This window comes from Poeciliopsis prolifica, unplaced genomic scaffold, assembly GCF_027474105.1.
Source record: "Poeciliopsis prolifica strain line A6 unplaced genomic scaffold, Auburn_PproV2 SCAFFOLD038, whole genome shotgun sequence".
Taxonomy (NCBI): Eukaryota; Metazoa; Chordata; class Actinopteri; order Cyprinodontiformes; family Poeciliidae; genus Poeciliopsis; species Poeciliopsis prolifica.
Window position 1 is genome coordinate 3,483,804 of NW_026562413.1, and position 19,819 is coordinate 3,503,622.

General features: G+C 38.8%; 2 protein-coding genes across 3 annotated transcripts; one reads left to right on the forward strand and one right to left on the reverse strand.

The window, feature by feature from the left end:
- Positions 1-92: 92 nt before the first annotated feature.
- On the reverse strand, positions 93-8,393 carry LOC129374934 (leucine-rich repeat and immunoglobulin-like domain-containing nogo receptor-interacting protein 1). Its single transcript, XM_055053630.1, has 2 exons — positions 8,146-8,393; positions 93-3,294 (listed from the first exon to the last, which is right to left on the reverse strand). Exon 2 carries the CDS (start codon positions 3,280-3,282, stop codon positions 1,453-1,455), a length of 1,830 nt encoding a protein of 609 aa, XP_054909605.1. The 5' UTR covers positions 3,283-3,294; positions 8,146-8,393; the 3' UTR covers positions 93-1,452.
- Positions 8,394-9,997: 1,604 nt separating this feature from the next.
- ctss1 (cathepsin S, ortholog 1) lies at positions 9,998-18,200 on the forward strand. Of its 2 annotated transcripts, none has more exons than XM_055054106.1 (8): positions 9,998-10,085; positions 13,280-13,403; positions 13,491-13,613; positions 15,337-15,489; positions 15,572-15,796; positions 16,017-16,182; positions 17,024-17,129; positions 17,212-18,200. In XM_055054106.1, exons 2-8 carry the CDS (start codon positions 13,281-13,283, stop codon positions 17,309-17,311), a joined length of 996 nt encoding a protein of 331 aa, XP_054910081.1. In that variant the 5' UTR covers positions 9,998-10,085; position 13,280; the 3' UTR covers positions 17,312-18,200. The 2 variants fall into 2 exon arrangements, with proteins under 2 accessions (XP_054910081.1, XP_054910080.1); XM_055054105.1 differs by lacking the exon at positions 9,998-10,085 and adding an exon at positions 11,385-11,470.
- The last annotated feature ends 1,619 nt before the right edge of the window (positions 18,201-19,819 follow it).

Genomic DNA, 19,819 nt, shown 5'->3' on the forward strand with positions numbered 1-19,819 from the left:
TGGCAACAACATCACTTTTCCAACATCAGAAGAAACAAAAGCTGCCAGGAATATGGGCTGTGGTTGTGGTGGTAAATGAAAAGCATCACCAGTCAGTTGTTAAAAGCTTTATTTTCACAAACACATGTACGTCATTAACGAAGCGTTTCTGTCTTCACAGCATGTGCAACTAGCTCCACTCTCTGGCGGATGCCTCTGATCACTGCTGTAGTAAACATGTCCTGAAAATGGGAGCAGAAATTGAAAGTTGCAAGCTCAGAGCCGATGCAGAGCAAAGCAACGTCTTCTTTCCCACAGTACTCACTCTGAAACTCAAATGTCCATCAGTGGAAATAGACCCAAATCAATATTTTTCAATGTAGAGTCATTGCAATTCATGCAGGTATTAAAAAGAAATATTGTTCCATAAACATGTCGAATAATGTACAATGCATGTGACAATATTTAAAAAAACAAACCGTAATCATTGAGAAATACCATAACCTTAATATAAGGTTATCCAAGATCTAAAAAGAATCACAAGTTACATTATTGGCCATTATATCCCTCCATTAAAGAACAGGCAAAAACACAAGTAAGCAAACTATAGTGTTAGTTAATCTGGCAAGTCTATTCTCTTGTCGTTTCTTTTCCTTCTTTGACAGCCTATATAATTATTTGGTAAATAGTAAATATGTGTGAAAAACCTTAAAAATTTCTTATAAATTTCTCTTACTGCAGCACCATTTCACAGTTCCAGTTCTAAATGTTTAACTTTGACTATAAGTATTTGTATGATTAGGCACAGTTTTGTAGCCATTTTCCTGACTTATTAATATTAACATAAGTGATTCATTTGAATGACATGTTTCCCTGTGTTTCCCATTTTTAAAGGCAGCTAAGACAAATCCACATCTGTTTTATAGCATATTCTTACAAACAGAATTCATAGATGAGAAGTTAATCAGCATTATTAAATTTTTATAATTCTGAAAAGGTAAGTAAGGCATACTTTACATAAGTATCCTTTAAGTAAAACATACTTAAAGGATGCTTTAAGAAAAGGATGCATTAAAAGACTTGCTGTTCATTTTATAGTAGTTGCATAAAATACACAAACTGCAGGATCCAGTGATACGTGAGAATCAACTAAAATGGCTCTTTAACAGCTGAAACCAGAAGTTTACTTACTCTGAATAAAAAGACTATTTTCTGTCTCACTGTCTGGAGTTAAATCAGACCAAACATTGTTTGTTTGAGGTCAGTTAGAATGAGAAAAATGATGTCTACGGGCTAAAAAACTGCAATATGTCATTTCTTGCATTCATTAAACTTGTCAGACACTGCTAAAAGTACCTGGCAGTTAGTACAAGGTAATCATTCCTTACATTAAATCCAAACATTTTAGGTAGTCAAACGCATTTTATTTGTTCTCATCCTGCCATGCTTTATGCTAAATATTTTTTTTCGGACTCATATGAGTTTCATGGTGAACCTGCTCGTCTCCATGTAGTTTGACGTCCCCGTGTTGCTGTTGGACATGGCGCTGCGTGGCACATAGGCGATCGTTGCTGTGTGCTTGATTTGCCCCTTTCCTTTGCTCCAGAAGAACATGAAAACGAAGCACACCGACACTGAGCCGAAGAATGAGACGAATCCGATGGTTGCTGCTATCAGAAGAGTCTTCACATCAAACGGGAGCTTCTCATCTCCATCCACTCCAGGGGGAGCGGAAGGAAAGGCGGGCCAGCCTTTAAGACGATAGTGTTTTTTAGGAGATGATGGCAAGGCTTGGACATGAAGGCTGACGCGCAGGCTTTCATTTCCCGCTGCATTGGACGCCACGCAGATATAAGTGCCGCTATCATGTGGCTGAGCGTAGCGCACCTCCAGGGAGCCGTTGGAGAGGGCCCGTATCCTGCCAACAGGCGAAACCTGCCTTAGCTGGGGATTAAGCCAGCTGACAGATGGCTGGGGGTCACCTTCTGAGCTGCAGTGAAACACCACAGAGTGTCCTTGATTCACTCTCACATCTTGGGGCCTCCGGTCCACAATCCGAGCCTGCCGGCAGGTGAGCAGGCTCGGTAGTTCGTCATCGGAGAACTCCAAAAAATTCCAGCCCTGCAGCTGAGCGGAAGTCATGCAGGTCGGCAGAAACCCGCCAAAGTTCACATAGGGCCGCCTTCGAGCCACCCAAAGCAGGCGGCAGTCACATGTGAGAGGGTTGTTGTCGAGCCCCAGGCTTTTTAAGGTGACCACTGAATGGAAAGACCCTGCCTCGAGAGTAGTGAGAAGATTTTGTGAAACATTCAGCACACTTAAATATCCCAAACCTTTAAATGCTCCAGTTTCGATGCTTGCCAGTGAGCCACCGACGAGATGAAACTCTTGGAGCCGGAGTAAGTCTCCAAGCAGGTTCCCATGGATGTAGGTAATAGGGTTGAAAGAAAGGTCAATGGACACGAGGTAAACAAGGTGATGCAAAGCAGTGTATGGAACCTCTCTAAGGTTGCAGTGCTTGATGGATAAGGACGTAAGATTGAGGCCGAACAGACTGTTTCCTGACAGAGTCTCCAGCCTGGGGAAATATGCAACGACGAGCTCTTTTAGGTGCAGCAGAGGGTAGAAAGAGTAATTTGGCAGTAAGTTGAGATCCAGCTGGTGAATCTGAAGGCTTTTTAACCCACTCAGCTGAGTGAGCGCCTTGGTTGGCACAGCAGTGAGGTTAGAGCCGTCAAGATCCAGCCTCTGTAGGCTACTCAATCCAGCGAAGGCTTGATTAGATATAAACACAAAGTCGTTCTTGTCTGCTAGGAAAACCTGCAGAGATCCTAAGTCTGTGAAAGTAAAGTCTAAGAGGACAAGAATCTTATTGCTGCTTATATCTAGCAACTGCAAGTTCATCAAACCGGCAAACACTCCCACAGAGATAATCCTGAGGTGATTGCGAGAAAGACGCAGCGTGAGCAGATTCTGCAGGCCAATGAAGGCTTCCACTTCAACCAACACCAATAGATTGTCACTTAAATCGAGGTGTAAAAGCTGAGTTAGTTTGTGAAACTGCTGATTCACCAGAGTCTTGATCGTGTTGTGGGTTAGGTTGAGCAGCTCGGCATCTTGGGGAAGACCGTCAGGCACGGCACTGAACTGAGCACCGGAGCAGTTTGCCTCCAGAGCAGCGGCGTTGCAGCGACAGGATGGTGGACACAGCCAGAGGGATTCGGACAGCAGCGCCACCCCTGCAGCCAGCAGGTACACAGCCCTCCAGTACAAACACAGGTGGGCTGCAGTCCCCTTAAACATCTGGAGACCTGCCTGTATGTGAGAGGAAAAGACAGTGACACCTGTTTAATTCATGTCAGAATGAAAATACATCTTCTTTACCCTTTAAGGTGTCGGAGACGAGATATTGATAATTTCTTCGTGACTAAAAAAAGAAATTATGTAAAAGACGTGTAAATAAGGGTCACTAAGTTTATTTTTTTTCCAAATTTCCACAATTTTTCTGGTATATTTAAGCACAATACTGATCTTTAATCTCTGACAACTAACTTTTTACACTAAATAGGGACTACAGTCAATTTAGATTTTTCTTGAAGACTTACAAAGCTGTGGAAAAACTTCTTGTCACCTTATGGATTTCTTGTGCTTCTGCTTTCCGTCAAAGTAAATGTCACATTTCTGTTTTAAATTATCAAACTAATTTTACATAAAACAAATATAACTGCCAAAAAAAAACATTTAAAACTGATTCTAATTATTAAACTAAACTACCGAAACATTCTAATCTGACTCACCCATCCCATGTTAAGATTAGCACAAACATAGTGAAGATCTTGGCTAATATTCTGTGAACTGACAAAAAAAAGGGGGGATTGGAGGCATCCTGTTATATCTGATGTAAAACAAACACATCATTTAAAGATAAAAAAAAAGCCACTCCAACAGACTAGCATGGTAGTTGCGGTATGATGATCAGGGGGTGTTTTGCTGATTCAGGATCTCATTCATGTTTGATGGCTGAAATCCTGAAGGAATATGTGCGGACATCAGTTTGTGATCTTCAGCTCAACCAGATTCTGTTTATGCTGCAAGAAAATGACCCAGAGTACAAATGCAAGTCTGACCCTGAATGGTTCAAAACATAAGCAAAACAACAAAATGAAGATTTTGTTGTCGTCTCAATTGGCCGAGACGTTGTTGGGGCTTCAGTCGTTCAGAGCTGCTGTGGTATTATGTAAAAAAGGTGATTCATCCTTAAAACTGTGGTTGCCAGTTTTGCTGAATCTAAGTAAGTTGGCCAAAATTCCTCCACAACGTTAAAATGACTAATTTACAAACATGCAGTCTTGAGGGTTAGGAGGGTTTCTTACCCATTGATATATCTCATCATTATTTGAAATCTCTTTTGTTCCAACTCTGTTTATTTTCATCAAATATTGAAGTTTGGTTCATGATCTGAAACATGCAATGGGCAGAAAGGCAAGAAGGAGGGGAACATTTAGGATGGGGGGTGAATTTAACAGCACTGTGTTTATGAAGTCAGCTTTATTAAATTACAAGCAGGAAACAAACCAGAAAGAAATAAAGAAGAACTCAAGATTCCTGCAAAGTACTGCATGATCTTTCCATGCATGTACCAACAGTAAGATTTTATAGGAAGCTGCTACTTTGATCATCATAACACATTCAACAAGAAAATAAAGCACTTCATGCTGAGAGTGACACATTTTATGTTTGTCATTAATTAATCACTGAAAAACGCAGGTAATTTTACTCTTAAAAACCCTTTGACAGCTGAGGGGTATTGAAACAGTTTTCCTGTTTACCTTCGGTCCTTAAGGAGCTGCGGTTAAAAAGAAGTAGAAGACAAAAGAGTAAAATGAAAAGTGGAGATATATTATGCATTTTTATTTGTAAATTCCAGGATTCAACATGAGAAAGATGACCTAAGGAAGTCACTAAATATTCTGTCGTGCTGAAGGGAGATAACAAAAGCCTCAAGTCAAAGTAGATTAAAAAAATAATAATAATAGTTTTTGCTACAACTGATGGTGGCGAGGTAACCTTAGCAACACGGATTGAGGCTGCAGTCCAAAGGACGGTTTTATTTTAGCTTGACAGCTCGTGCAGGATTTATAAGAAAGAGAAAACAGTAAAACAAAGAGCAGGCTGTAAAGCCAGTGTGCTCTTGTTTGATGTGTGCAGTGATAAAGAGAGTCGACCGGCGCCACAGGAGGCTTCACATCGAGCCTCTGTTTCACCTCTTTAGCCATCATTTCATCTCTTCAAATCTTTCAGTGCTTTTGTGAGCTTTTTTTTTCTTTTCTTATTTATCTGTGATGCATATGCTAATGTCGCAGCTTGAGAGTTTGCGCTGGCATTTCTCAGTGCTCTTCACTGCGAAGAGCTTTGTTAGTTTTTAAAGTTTGCGATTTAAACAAAACCCATGTTCTCTGCATTGTTGTAGCACTTAATTAGCATATCAGTTTTAGGTTTAGCTGCAAAATTTAATCAGCACACTGACGGTTTTAGCAGAGGCACCGGTGTACTTTAGAGCTCTTCTAAAAACTGTTTAATTTATCATCAGAAAAATTGAACATTGAGGTTTAGTTGCAGTGAAGAGCACTCAGTGGCCTTAGAAAATGTAGACCACAGTCAGCATATTATCTTATCATTGTGATTTTAGAACAACAATAGGCCATAAAAAGTAACTTTTCCATCATTTAATACAGCACTTATGTATAATGAGAGAAAATTAAGGACATATTTCAAAGCTCGTACTTTGTTGAAGCACTTTTTCATTTCATTTCAGCATTCAGTTAAGGAATCGATCAACATCCCACCTCCTGACTTGGCAAGGTTTGCAGTTCTACCCGGCGAATTTTCTCCAAATCGGTCAAGTTACAATGATTTGTCTCATCCAAAACCCACTTCAGCTGTCGAGCCGAGAAGTTTGTTTTGACAGAAAAATAATTCTTTCTTCATAGTCCAGATTACAGGAGATTATTATCATATATACATAAACGGCTGTCATCTGAAACTCCTGCAGCTTTGTCAATGTTGCTGTCTGCCTGTCAGCCCATCTTGTCATTTCCTCCGGTTTGGAGAAACATCCCCTTTCTGTAATGTTTCTGTTGCGTTCTTTTCTCAAATTAGTCTTATAGCCATGCATAATTCTGTGCATTTTGTACTACTGCTCTGACTGATATCTTTGTAAAACTGACATCTTTTCTATTCTTTTGCAGCCTTGCTACAAGTGCAGCTGACCTCTACTTCATCTGATTTATCATGACTGATAAGTGTGGGCTGAATAATACTGACTATTGAAACTGTTGTACTTCGACAAGGTGTTGATGCATTTGTTGTCTGATATTTTCTCTCGAACTGTACAGAATAATAACTGCTTGTAAAAAGTCTCTAAGTAATTTATTCCAGTGAAATCTCCAGCAAAAACCTCTGATGTGAACAGAGATAATTCACAGACACTGTCATGCCACCAGTGCAGAGCTTGCTGGAAATTAGATGTGGTTGCATCTTCTCCAACAGTGACGACTTTTGGATAATTATCCTTTGCTCAGTTTTGTCAAAAATCACTGAACTGTGCAACAAATCAAATGATATCTTCCAAAAGCAAAATCTTTCAATTCTCCAGGTGCAATTCAGGTGATCTCAGTGTAATTATTATTGTAACAGTTTTACTGGTTAAAGTTGTAAAGGCAGGGTTCTATAATCACAAAGTTATAGTTTAATGGATGTAGAGAAGGAATCTTAAATTTTTTAGGACAAACAAATGTCTGTTTTTATGGGTTTTCCAATGAAAGCCCCTTATTGCTCAACAAACCTTTCAAAAGAAATCTGAGCTTATAAAGGTTAAAAAGCAGAATATTTTGTCACAGTTCAAAAATACTTAAACATATATAGAGTCACAGTGGTAGTTAGGAAAGAGTTGTATTGCATAAAACATAAAATATGTTTTATGTCATGTTACTTCATGACGTCATTTATCCACAATCAATGCAAAAAACACCTGTGTTGACTTTTTTTTATTCAGACATTAATCCCTATTGTCTGAGTTAAAGAGTCTAAAAAATACCCTTCATGGGATATAATCCTCTTGACGTAAAATGTCGCGTTAATGCGGTGATAGTTGTGGGCTGAAGTTTGGAGCAGAGATCGTGGCTTTATTATTCCTAGAACTATAATCATATAACAGATAAATATGTGCCATAATATCAGGAAAGCCTGTTTGAGGTTCTAACATTTCTTTCCTCGACCTCTGAATCCTCCTAAACTCTTTTCATTTATTTATTTATACATGGTCGGGCAATTGCAAAACCCACCAGCAGGGGGCAGAATAAGTAGAAGCTTGTATGCGAGTTTATTTCAACAGCTGAGATGATCTGGTACTGGGAAAAACGCCCAGTTTCTGTCACACACACCCACACACACACACACACACGCACACAGTGAGTTATCCCTCTTGTCTGTGAGTGTGATTATTCCGTGTGAGCACGAAAACAACAACAATCTCTTTAAAAGCTGAACAGAGCCGTCAGATATAGCAAACTGACTGCAGGTGTGACGGAGTTCAGCTCATCAGAAAATGTGTGACTTGCTGGTAAAAATCTCTTTAAGCTGCCAGAAAAAAAAAGAAGAAAGAAAGAAAAAGACAGAAGCAAAAACAAGTGACACATAAAGTCTGATCTGTGTTGGCAGCTCCGCTCAAAACTTCCAGTGCTGCACAGAGCACACCAGAAGAAGAGACAGGAGAGGAATGGGAAATTCTTTCTAAGCTTTTGCAGAAATAATAATGCATCTCAAAGGACATAACGGACATTTTACCTCTCGCGTAAATTTCTCTTCCTTGTGCAATGCACCTTCCTCCAAATGCATTAGTTTAAAATCTGTGCTGCTTCTTTTGTCTTCGAAGATTTTCTCCAGGAAGCTGGAGTAGTCCAGATAATGTTTGCAGTTCGGATGAAGCACCTGATGATGATGATGATGATGATGATGATGATGATGATGATGATGGCAGCAGCTCTGCACATCTCAGAGACCATTCCACAGTTTGAAAATGTGTTTACTGTTGCTGTAGTTTCTAACATAAATCACAAGGATTTTTGGAGTAAAGAAAAGAAAAAAAAATCAAACATGGCAACTCACCTTTTCTTCAAATCGAACTGCTTGTCATTCTCGTCGCTCACTTTTCCAACGCAAATCTCTTTCCTTGCTATTGTTGTCTGTGGCGAGCATGAGCAGAGGTGATTCAGCCAAGTGAAACACGCAGTTTAAGAGAGCAAACACGCGAGGAGCAACGAGAAAGCTCCCTCCTCCTCCTCCCTGCCCCCCCACTGCGAGAACGCAAACTCCCGAGGAAGCGTGATGCTGCAGCTCGGGTGCCTCTCCGTCCTCATGGCAACAACAACAACCCGACTGTGGACGTGGAGAGCGTGCAGGGGGATTATATGCACTCGCTGCTGGACTCCCTCCAACACACGGCTCTTGGATGGCAGGATGAAGGTCTGCCCGTCGCTTGGGATGGAGAAGAGTCCGAGCAACAGGCACCTGAGAGCCGACACAAACTTTAGAAAGTTTACAAAATTGATTCAGACTGAAAATTGGGCTTTTTGCAAATGCATTCTGGTTGATCTGAGCTTTTTGGTCGGGCACTAGTAGTTAGTAGTCCATCTACTAACTGAATTGGTGTTGAATGATTTTCAACACCAAATAGGTTTAATAATTTTGTGTGTGTGTGCTGTGCTGAAGGTGGTGGAATGAAGCGAAAATCTTAATATTTAAGAGAGAGAACCTCTTGGAAAATGGGTCCAATCTTTACACACACATAATTATTGAGGCACTTGACTTTTCAATCAAGACCTTGTTAAATTAGACGACATAATCTTTACTCCGGATGTAAGAAACTATGTAAATCCTGTGATGTGAACTGAAGTGGAAGCACTCAGATAACAAATCTGAAAACTGTGATACAGGACGGGCTGTTATTGTTTGATTCTCAACTTCTTCATACTTTATTGTTCCTGGAGCTTCATTTTGCTTTACATGAAGCATAACAAACCAAAACAAAACCAAGAAATATGAACATAATTAGATTTAAAGTTGATAATTGACATCAGCAGACCTGGCAAAGACAAGCAATGTTTTATTTTTGTTTGTTTTGGGGGTTTTTTAAGAGAAAGAAATGATGCTTTGCCTGACTTTCACATTCATATTCCAATCTGCTGAGAAGGAATGAGAGCAGCTCATTTATTTCCTCTTAGAAAAAAATACCGATGAATTTTTCTGCACAGACGCTTTCTCAGTGTCTACCCAAGACATCTGTCTAGATTTCCTTTTATTTATTTATTTTTTTATGTCACATCCACATTCTGAACATTGATACTTATATTTTTCAACTGCACAAATAAATAGCCAGACTGCAAATCTACAATGGCAAATAAAGCTTTGGTGGATTAATGAATTGAGGTCAGCAGCCAGGAGGCAAGTAAATAATCCGAGAAGGGAATCGATTGAGACCAACACAACTCTCAACAATATGCTGTGAGACAGGGAGTCATCTTCAAGGAGAAACCAATCAACTCTTGTTTTTGCAATAAATTGAGATTTGTGCAAACTCTTCATATTGCGTCAAGTGAAAGTCATCTTTGTTTAGACAGGAAAAACGGCTTTAGAGATGGCCACCATGCCTGCATGACGCCATCTTAATGAAGGTGTTAGATCCACCTGTCTCTTCGCTCAGCTGCAGGATCCTGAGGTGCGTTGACGCACAAACTATCTGGGATTTCTGCACAATAAGAGCTTGTGCTGAGTCAGAAACTTACCATCTGCTGCTATACCTCAGGGAACCTGCGCTCATCAGCAAATCTCTTTCCAAACCCGGATTCAGGAAGGGGGAAAGATCAGAGGTGAACTCCTGCAGCAGTCTGAGCCAAATCAAAGTTCGGCGATGCGTAATGTCATGATGACGTTTGTTTCATTACATTTGCTTCCTGTTTGTCTGGTGTTGTGGCTGGATTTCTATGGTACTGTTGAGGACAATAAACAGTGAAGTGAAGCGAATGAAAGGAGAAGTGTGTTGGAGCAAGGTAAGCTGCAGCCAAACAAAAAAAACCAAAATCTGTATTTTAAATCTGAATATATTTCTCACAACTAGTCTTCAGTCTTGCGTTTTAAAGAACAAACTTTCACTTGTTTCTTTTCTCACTGTGACAACACAAGAACGTTCAATGTGCTGTGAGGTAAAGTATAAAAAGAGACGTTTGTGTGTCCAAATGCATTCAAAACCAGTCTTTGTTTCGGCCAACTTCAACTTTTAGAGTTGAAGTTCTCATCGTGATCATAAACACCACATTAATATGAGTAAATAGAGGAAAAATGACCCATTTTCAACTACTTATTTATAAAACCCATCCATCCATTCATTTTCCGGTCACCCTTCTCCCTAACGGGGTCGGGAGGTGCTGGTGCCTATCTTCAGCTGCGTCCCGGGCGAGAGGCGGAGTTCACCCTGGACAGGTCGCCAGTCTGTCGCAATTAATTATTAAACCCTAGAAGAAATTATAAGTCAATTAAGTTCAAGCTCCTGCTGTCTGGATGTGTGGGTGATTAAGCTTGGAAATGGTCGGTTGTTCCAGCCTCAAGTGAAAATTTATCATTTGCAATGAGAAGTCAAACAGCTTAAGTGAACTTGACTAACAATGGCAAGAAGAACGGTCACGTGTTCGATATTATTTTTGCCAAAAATATGAGGTAACACTTTATTCGAAGAGATGTGCATGTGCATTTGTATGATTTTGTAAATAATGACACTTCATGTTCATAGTAGATATTATGTCATGTTTATGACAGTGTCGTGTCAGTGTTAGGATCAGCTCTTCAAATAAAGTGTTACCACATATGTAGATTGTTACAGAAAGTTTGGTTGAAGTGCAACTTCTCAGAGGATATTTCTCAAAAGGCATGTCTGGAATTTACATAAATGTTTTGGGGGGTTGTTATTATATATGCGGGAAATCTTTTTTTATCCATTTAACTCTCCAAAAACACACACACAATTCAAATTCACCATTAGATCTAATGGTCCCAAGTGACTGGATCCAAACCACTTACTGTATTTCTTCTTTTTATACGTCAGCATACAGTATCAGACCATGAGTCAGTGTGCCAGTAAACAGCAGCCTTGCACTAATAAAACTACTAGTTTCCTCTGAATTTCCTTCCTCAACTTCTGCTTTCTCAAGACTTGCTTTTGATTTGCGTGATGATTTGCAATACCTTCATGTTTCTCAGCTGCAGCACTTATACTGGCAGGTTATATTGGGCCAAATGCAGCTGGTAGTAAATGAGATTCACATGACGAGCCACAGATCAGATGTAACAGGAAACAGGACTTCTTCTTTAACAGAGAGTCCGTTTGCTGGGTCTCATTTCTTCTTTGGACGTTAGCAACTCAAGGATTGATCCCGTCGAGGTATGTGCAACCCTGGTTTTGAGTTTGGGGCGATAAAGAGATGAGCTGCTTGGTAAATATAGCGAGCAAATGAAATTATTATGCAGAGATAGGATGGCTAGGAAAGTAGCCTAGACATGCTAGTGAAACCTGTTTTAAGTTCCCCTTTGTGAGCAGATGTAAAAATACACACTTTATCATTTGCAGAAATATTTCACAGTTGTCCTTTATTCTCATAAGTTCATGTGCACCAGCACCAGTGATTGTTTCATTTTGCTTGAGATGCTCCATTTTTAGGTGTTGAATTGTTTATTGGCTTTCTGTCTCAGGTTAATTAAAGTTATGCAAAAACCAGTTTAAATCCAGTTCAAACACGAGAATAGTTTTTAAACACATTGATGTAACTGATGTGAAAAACTGAGCATCATTAATCTGGAACCGTGTATTTCAAAGGTCTGCACTCCCAGGTTTTGTGATAATAAAATAGGACTGCGATGCATTATTTCACAACTTTTTTCATGTTTAGTGTGAAATTCATTCAGCAAATTTCAAAGAAAACAAAAATATGAAAACACGTCAAAAAGTGCAAACGATGTGCTCGCACAAGTGAGCAGAAACTTAGCTGACACTCCACACCATTTGTTTATTGTAGTGAATCTGACTGACTTAAAATAACGTTTGGCTATTTCTATTTGCTAAATTCAAGATTGAAAAGGGAGATTATTTTGTTACTTTTTCAAAAGTGCACACCAGTTTCACTTGTTGCATTTTAAAATGATGACATGAGTCAAACTTTTTGATGGGTCTTTCGCAAACGTCTCCACCTGCTACACTCCTTCTCCTCTTTAAAACTAATGTGGCAGCATAATAAGAGTTATTGTTCATTTGGAGGACCGCCTTGTGCAAAACCCTTCACTTCATGGCTGATGTCCAAACAGGAAACTTTAGTATTTGGTACACTGACCTTTGAGGTGTTGTCTTGAAATGCATTCACATGTGAGCCTGCATTTAACTAAAACGATATGACTTCCTTAACAGATGATTAGAAACCTATGAAGTAATCACCTGTTTTATTTAAGTTTTTAAAAAACCCTCATCTCAATATGCTGACAAATAATTTTCTCAATCCTCGCTTATCCAGACTAGAAAACCAGATTATTTTAATTTAATTCTTAACAACAAGAAAAGTTTTATATGTATATTAATATACAACTTTAGAAAAAATGAAGAGACTGCTGGCGAAATCGAAACCTCCAGGTTTTTCCACCAAATATTGATTTCTGAACTGAGTTAAAATATCAGTATCGTTGTATTAATCTAAATTAATATGAACTTGTTTTCTTTGCATCATTTGAGGTTTGAAAGCACTGTGTCTATTTTGACCATTTCTCATTTTCTTCAAATAAATACAAAATTTTTGCTTTGAATTTCAGAGACATACTGTCAGTACTTCATAGCATAAAATAACAATGTTCATTTTACTCGAACATATGTCTACAAAAAGTAAAAATCAGACAAACTGATCATTTTAAGTGGTTTCTTAATTCTTTTCAGAGCTGTAAATACTGAAAGTTAGCTACAGTTGTACATATTTTTATCAAAATCTGTAATTCTGGGACGCAGTGACAATTTCTTTTCGTGTTAAGAACATAAAATCAGTGGGTAAATTAAGAGAAATCTTCTCACCAATATTGACAACAACACAGTTGATTTATGAGCCATAAAGAGTTATTAATATTAAGTTTCAAAATATCTGATCAGTCAAATAATTCCCCAACTATAAGTCCTTGATGACACCTAACCGTGTAAAATGTTTGTTTTTTCTTCTAGGATGCATGTCTGGTTGAGGGCCGTTTTGCTTCTGGCGGCTGTGATCCTCTGCTGCTCTTCATCGGCCACAAACAGGTTGTGGGACGACTGGAGAACTCAACATGGCAAAGCCTATGACAATCAGGTCTGAGTTAGAAAGAAAAAAAATATTTAAAACATTCAATACATTTCTGGCACAAACGTGCAAACGTGTATGATGCCACCATTTCAGACTGAGCTGAGCTTCAGGAGAACCGTGTGGGAGAAAAACCTGCTGTTGTTGCTCAGACACAACCAGGAGGCTTCAGCAGGAAAACACAGCTTCACTCTGGGACTGAATCACCTCGCTGACATGGTAGGACGAGGGTCCGGAGCCGGGTCCCGCACGTCTGCCTTTCTGAGGCCGAGTAAATGAAGCAGAACAGCAGTGATCTACACAAAACAAATAAGAAATAGTTAGAAAAATATAGTAAAACTCAGCGATAATTAATGGCTAATCAAAAGTCTGCTTTTTCAAGCCATAGACAGCATCTAATCCAGAGGTCATCAACCTTCACAACCCTCAGAGGGTTTGTTTTATCTGCTTAAAAGATGGCGGCAGGACAGACGCATGACTGTTTCAAGCAGAGTAGCTTGTTTTTTGTAAATTTGTTTGGATTTTTCTTTTTAAATAAAGTAAGCCATTTCATTTTTGTATTTAAAAGTTTCGATTACATAATACAGAAAAGCATACAGTTTGCAAACGTTATAAATAATGTTCCTAATACCTGTTATCACTCTTAGGGGTAAAGCTGCGCATACAAATCTTATTAGAATGAGGCTGAAACAGGCAGAAAAAGGAAATTGTAGATTTTTTTTCCACTAATAAAATGAACGATCAAAAATCATAAACAGATATTCAATTATAAAGATGAAGAACCTGAATATGCAGGGTATTTTTTAAAGGATATCACAAGGTGGTTTTCATTTGGCTGGGCAGCCTGAGCAGAAATGCCTGGATGGGTGTAGCATGTCAACGCGCTGCAGGAGTCTGGCTCCAATGTTTAGGACGCTCACACAAGCTTTTGGCTCGCTGTCAGAGGACAGAGCACCGCAGTTACATTGGAAAGTGCCATCACTGTTCAGTAATATCCAGGAATAAAAGAAAACAGAGTGCAGGATGGTATTGAAGAATACAGCCAAAAATCAGAGCAGAGGCGACTTAGACTCCGTTTAGAAATGGGATTGATTTTAATCTTCTTCTTCTTCTTCACACACAAACACAATGAACTGTTTCACAAACACTATAAATGCTCCACCTTGAAAGGTGTCAAAGTCAGAAATGCAAAAAATTCTTCCATCTACACGTTTTTAATATCCATAAACATGAAACTCAATTTAAGCTGTGCAAGCTTTTACAAATAGTTAGAATAGAATAGAATTCAACTTTATTGTCATTGCACTGTCACATGTACAAAGCAACAAAATGTAGTTTGCATCTATCCAGAAGTGCTATACAGGATATAAATATTTATAAACAGTTGTACAAAGATATAAACAGAGAATAATGACGTGCTATAAATGTTTTGTACAAATATAAATATGACAGCTATGTACATATTACATAAATTACACAGATTATACAGAATATACAGGAATATGAAGAATGGATTGTATATATATATATATATATATATATATATATATATATATATATATATATATATATATATATATATATATATATATATATTAGTTGTTTTATAATACAGGATAAGTAATGGCAGATTAGATTTACAGATTATATAAAGATTATATACAGATCGTGTATGTGAGGGGAACAGTCCGGGGATGGGGGGGTACAGTCCTTATAGTTTGTGTCAGGAGGCGTTCAGGAGCGTGACAGCTGTGGGGAAGAAGCTGTGGGGAAGTTCCGGTGCCTGGTGGTTCTGGTCCATAGGCTTCTGTAACATAAGTTGTAATTTGATGTAGGATTTGTTAGTCTTACTTTTTGATCCACTCGTTGTCCCCTGAGTTTGATGTCCTGATTATTTTGACAAACACTATTCTTGTGCTTTGTGTCGTGTTTCTGCTTTAAGACAGCGGAGGAGATTAATGAAAGGCTGAACGGTTTGAAGGTGGAGGAGCCTCTCGATCTCAGGAATGACACGCTCAGAGACGCAAATGACTCGTCGCCTCCCACAAGTGTCGACTGGAGGACAAGCGGACTGGTCGGTCCCGTCAGAAACCAGGTACTGAATGAGATGCTGAAGGGAGACCAGCAAAACCTGGAAGATAGCAGAAGTCTGAATGTCCTTTTTGTTTTTTATTCAGGGCTTGTGTGGCTCATGCTGGGCCTTCAGTGCTCTGGGAGCTCTAGAGGGGCAGATGAAGAAGCGAACGGGCGTCCTCGTGATGCTGAGTCCACAGAACCTGGTGGACTGCAGCGCTAAGGAGGGAAACCTCGGCTGCAGGGGAGGGTACATCACCAAGGCTTTCAGCTACATCATTCACAATGGAGGCGTCGACTCAGAGAGCTCGTACCCTTACGAACATCAGGTCATCCTCTGAATGCTGACGCGGGCCTTTTTTTCTTTCTTCTTCTCATTTTTTATTCTACTCATCAAAAACAGAACATTCTAATGTCCTTTTTTCTCTAAGGAGTCATGTAGTGTCGAGTTTATCTTCAAGACAAAGATCATAAACTAAACAGAGAGCTATGATAACAGCTTGAATCAAAAGATTTTCTACACCTCCACATTTTGCATCTTGTTTGCAGAATGGAAAATGCCGCTACTCGCTCCAAGGCAAGGCGGCTCACTGCTCCAACTTTCACGTCCTTCCCCGGGGGGACGAGTTGTCTCTGCAGGCTGCAGTGGCAGCAGTGGGACCAGTTGCCGTGGCTGTGAACGCCATGCTGCCGTCTTTCCATATGTACAAAGGAGGTGAGGATGCTGACGGCTCTGAAATCAGGACGTTTGCCAGAGCTTGCATTTTCAAGTCAACCTTACTACATTTCAAATCAGATTTACGATGAAATGATTTGAATAAACTTCATAGATAAAACTGCAAATAATGTGCAAGTTTTCTTATTTTATAGTTTGAAGGTGAAAAATCATATCGTTGTGAAAATTACTGATTTTGTTGGTAACTTCCTCCCACATGGCCAGCCCTGGTAAAACTGATTAAAACAAACATTTTTCTCCGACAACACTTCACAAGGTTGTGGAGTACAGAAATGGATTTTTGACTTTTCTTCTGAGTGCAATCTATGTGGTTTCTCTCTTAAGCTCTTCTTTTGAGCTCACACAGGATGTGGGTCTGTGGACTGGGAAGTTCTTGGAAAAGGGTTCGTTTTATGTATGGTGAACTATTTCTGTGTTGATTTAACCAAACGATTTTAGTCATCCAGCTGAAAGAGTCGTTCATCGTCCATTTGCAGTTGTTTGGCAGAGGTGAACATTTTTGATTTAAAATGATCTTGTGTTGCTGAGTTTGTGATGCCATGGACCCTAAAATGGTTCCAAAAGTATTTTGGACTGGCCCGCAGCATCACAGAACCTCCACCAAGTCTTATGTTTGCCCTTTGTTTTACGTCAAACCCGACCTTTTGTTTTTGCTGCTGAAATGCTCACCTTTTGATTTTCAGACGTCACATGTTTATATTTGTGATGGTAGGACAGAAAATAGTTATTTAAAAAAGTAACTATTCAATATTTTTGCTGTATCAAAACGTCATACTCATAACTATTTCAGTTCCTGTTGCTAAATAAATGATTCTTGCAGGTTTATACAACGCGCCTGACTGTAACCCAAAGCTAATCAATCACGCTGTGTTGGTTGTGGGCTACGGCACAGACAGAGGACAGGACTACTGGCTGGTGAAAAACAGGTAGGAATGTTGTCACATTTACTTTTTTTTTAGCATTTGCTGTTTAATAAAATGATATGACGTGATATTTCTGTGGTTTCAGCTGGGGAACGGCTTGGGGAGAAGGAGGATTTATCCGGATTGCCAGGAACGAGAAAAATCTCTGCGGCATTGCGACGTTAGCAGTCTACCCAACGCTGTGAAGTCAACTGAGATTTATTCTGTTTTAATTTTATATTGATGTTTTTTTTTTTAAAGAAGTGCACTGTGCTGTCAGAGCACTACAGAATCTACTAACAACACTGTTGGTTAAAAAGGTTCTGAACTATAATATAGTTTTTAAGGATTCTGTTCTGCTCAGTGCTGCAGGTGGGAGCATTGGGTTCAAATCCTGCACTGGGGTCTTTCTCTTGGTGGTTTGCATGTTTTTCCTCCACATGTGTCGATTTTCTTTACGTATTCCACCTTCCTCCACGTTAGAAAAAACATGTTATGTTAATTGGTCTTTCTAAATGAAAGTACAAGTAGTTGTGTGTATTTGTGATGAACTGGCGACTTGTCCAGGATGTATCCTGCCCACCAGCTCCCCTCAGCCCTGCAAGGACCAGTGGTTGTGGACAATGAGTGGATGTTAGCTTTACATCTAAACTGCTCAAATGCTCTGCAGAGGGAACAGAAACTATTATAAAATTAATATCTGGACCATCAAACTTTACAGATTTGTTTTTACCTTTTCCAAATTCAAATTTTTACTGTTAACACTTTTGTATCAGGAAATGAGAATTTTCCCAACACAGGGCTATTTCTAAGTACAGATAAAATACTACAAAAGGTTGATAGTAAATTCTTGAGTTTTTGAGGAATGTTTTTGTTTTGTTTTGTTTAATTATTCTGCGTACATGGAATTCACAAAAACTAGTCCCTACTGACAAGAAACTTCCCTGTTCGTCTTTATTTATACAAACCCATCAAGTTTAGATCTAGACCGCAATATAATTTATAGAGATTTCATCTAAAGCAAAAACACAAAGTAGCACATTATTGTGAAGTCAAAGTAAACGAATACATTGTTTTTGAAAGATTTTGCGTGAATAAAACTCTGAAAAGTGTACTTCACATTTGCGTTGAGTCATTTCTCTGCCTCCCTGCTCCGCCGTGCCTTCAGAGGGGTTTCAACGATGACCACCAGCATGATCATTTTGACCCTTTTCCTAAACATGACGTGAAGTATATGGTATAATCCCTGCTTATGTTTCAGCAAATCCTCTTTTGACTGGTAGGGTTGTGCTTAAAGAGGAATTAAAAGTACTTGGGGTCTGGTGCAGAAGGCAGGACCTTAAATCCTTTAACAAACTACGAGCTAAACACAAACATTAAAATCTGAAACTGTGTGCAAAAATGATGGGTTTCAACAAACAGATGCGACAACTCTTTTAATGTTTAAATGTCTGGCAAAGGTCACGAACGTCTTTTCTTTTGAATACGATCAAGACGTCCGTCCCTTTCAGTAGGTTAAAAACATGATGGTCAGCTAAATGATTTAGTGTTTGGAACCAGACAAAATAAGCTTGACATTCTTCTTTTAAAAACTGTGCAGTATTTTAATGCAAAAAAAAAAAAAGGTTTTCTTGTTGCATTTTTGGTTCTCAGTGCAAATTGCATTTATGACAAAAATTTTCTAAAACATTTTTCAAAGGTGAAAAGATTTTCAAAAAACACAAAGGAATTGTTTTTGCAATCCGTTTTCAAGAAGTATTTGTATCATAGCGTGATACATTTTCGAAGTAAAAACAAAAAACTTGTGTTTTAAAAACTGCTGTTTTAACTCGATAAATAAAAACCAGATCTGTCTCCATCGTGGGCGGTGACTGAGGACTCGCTCACCATCTCCTCCTCCAACTCTCCAAGGTTGCATTCCCTTCAGAAAAGAATCTTAAAAGGATTCAGTAATAAAACTGTGTGGATTATTTAAAGATAGCTGTAACTGGTGCCTTTTTAATTAATCTTTTTCTAGATTTCCAAAACTATATACATTTTATTTGCATTATTATTCCCTGACTTCTGTCGATTGTAAAATAGTTTTTTTTTATTTTTTTTATCAAATTGACACATCAGTTAATCTAAATGAAACTATTCAGACTTCTATGACTATTTGATGTTCAATTTCCTGTGACTGAATTTTATTCAATCATCACATAACAGCATTATGGCTGTAAAACACAAACCAATCTGTGCTGCAAATAAAGTGACAGACATAAACACGGATGGGTTTTAGATTCACTGGAGCTAATGTGTCTTTTTTTCATCCAAAGTTGTGTATAAAATACTAAATTATAAAAAGAGCAAAATAATATAGAAGTCCTTGGAGCACAGGAAAACCTTCCTCCATCTCATGTTCCTCGGTGGATGATCTGGGATGCATTCACGGCTTGTTTTTGCTGCCACCAAGTGGACAAAAAACGCCTAACAACTAATGTATAATAATTTGCAGATGTGAAGCAAGAGTGGAGATAAATAGATGCCTAGAAAGAGTCCATCACTGACCTGCAACTGCACAGGTCAGTGATGGTTTAATGGTATGAAGTGACCACTTCATACCATTAATTTAAGTTAATTAATTAATTAATTAAATTAATTCTCTTTATGAATTGTACATGCACATTTTCTACAATTTTATTAAGCGTCTAATGTCCTCTGGTTGATTGTTTTGG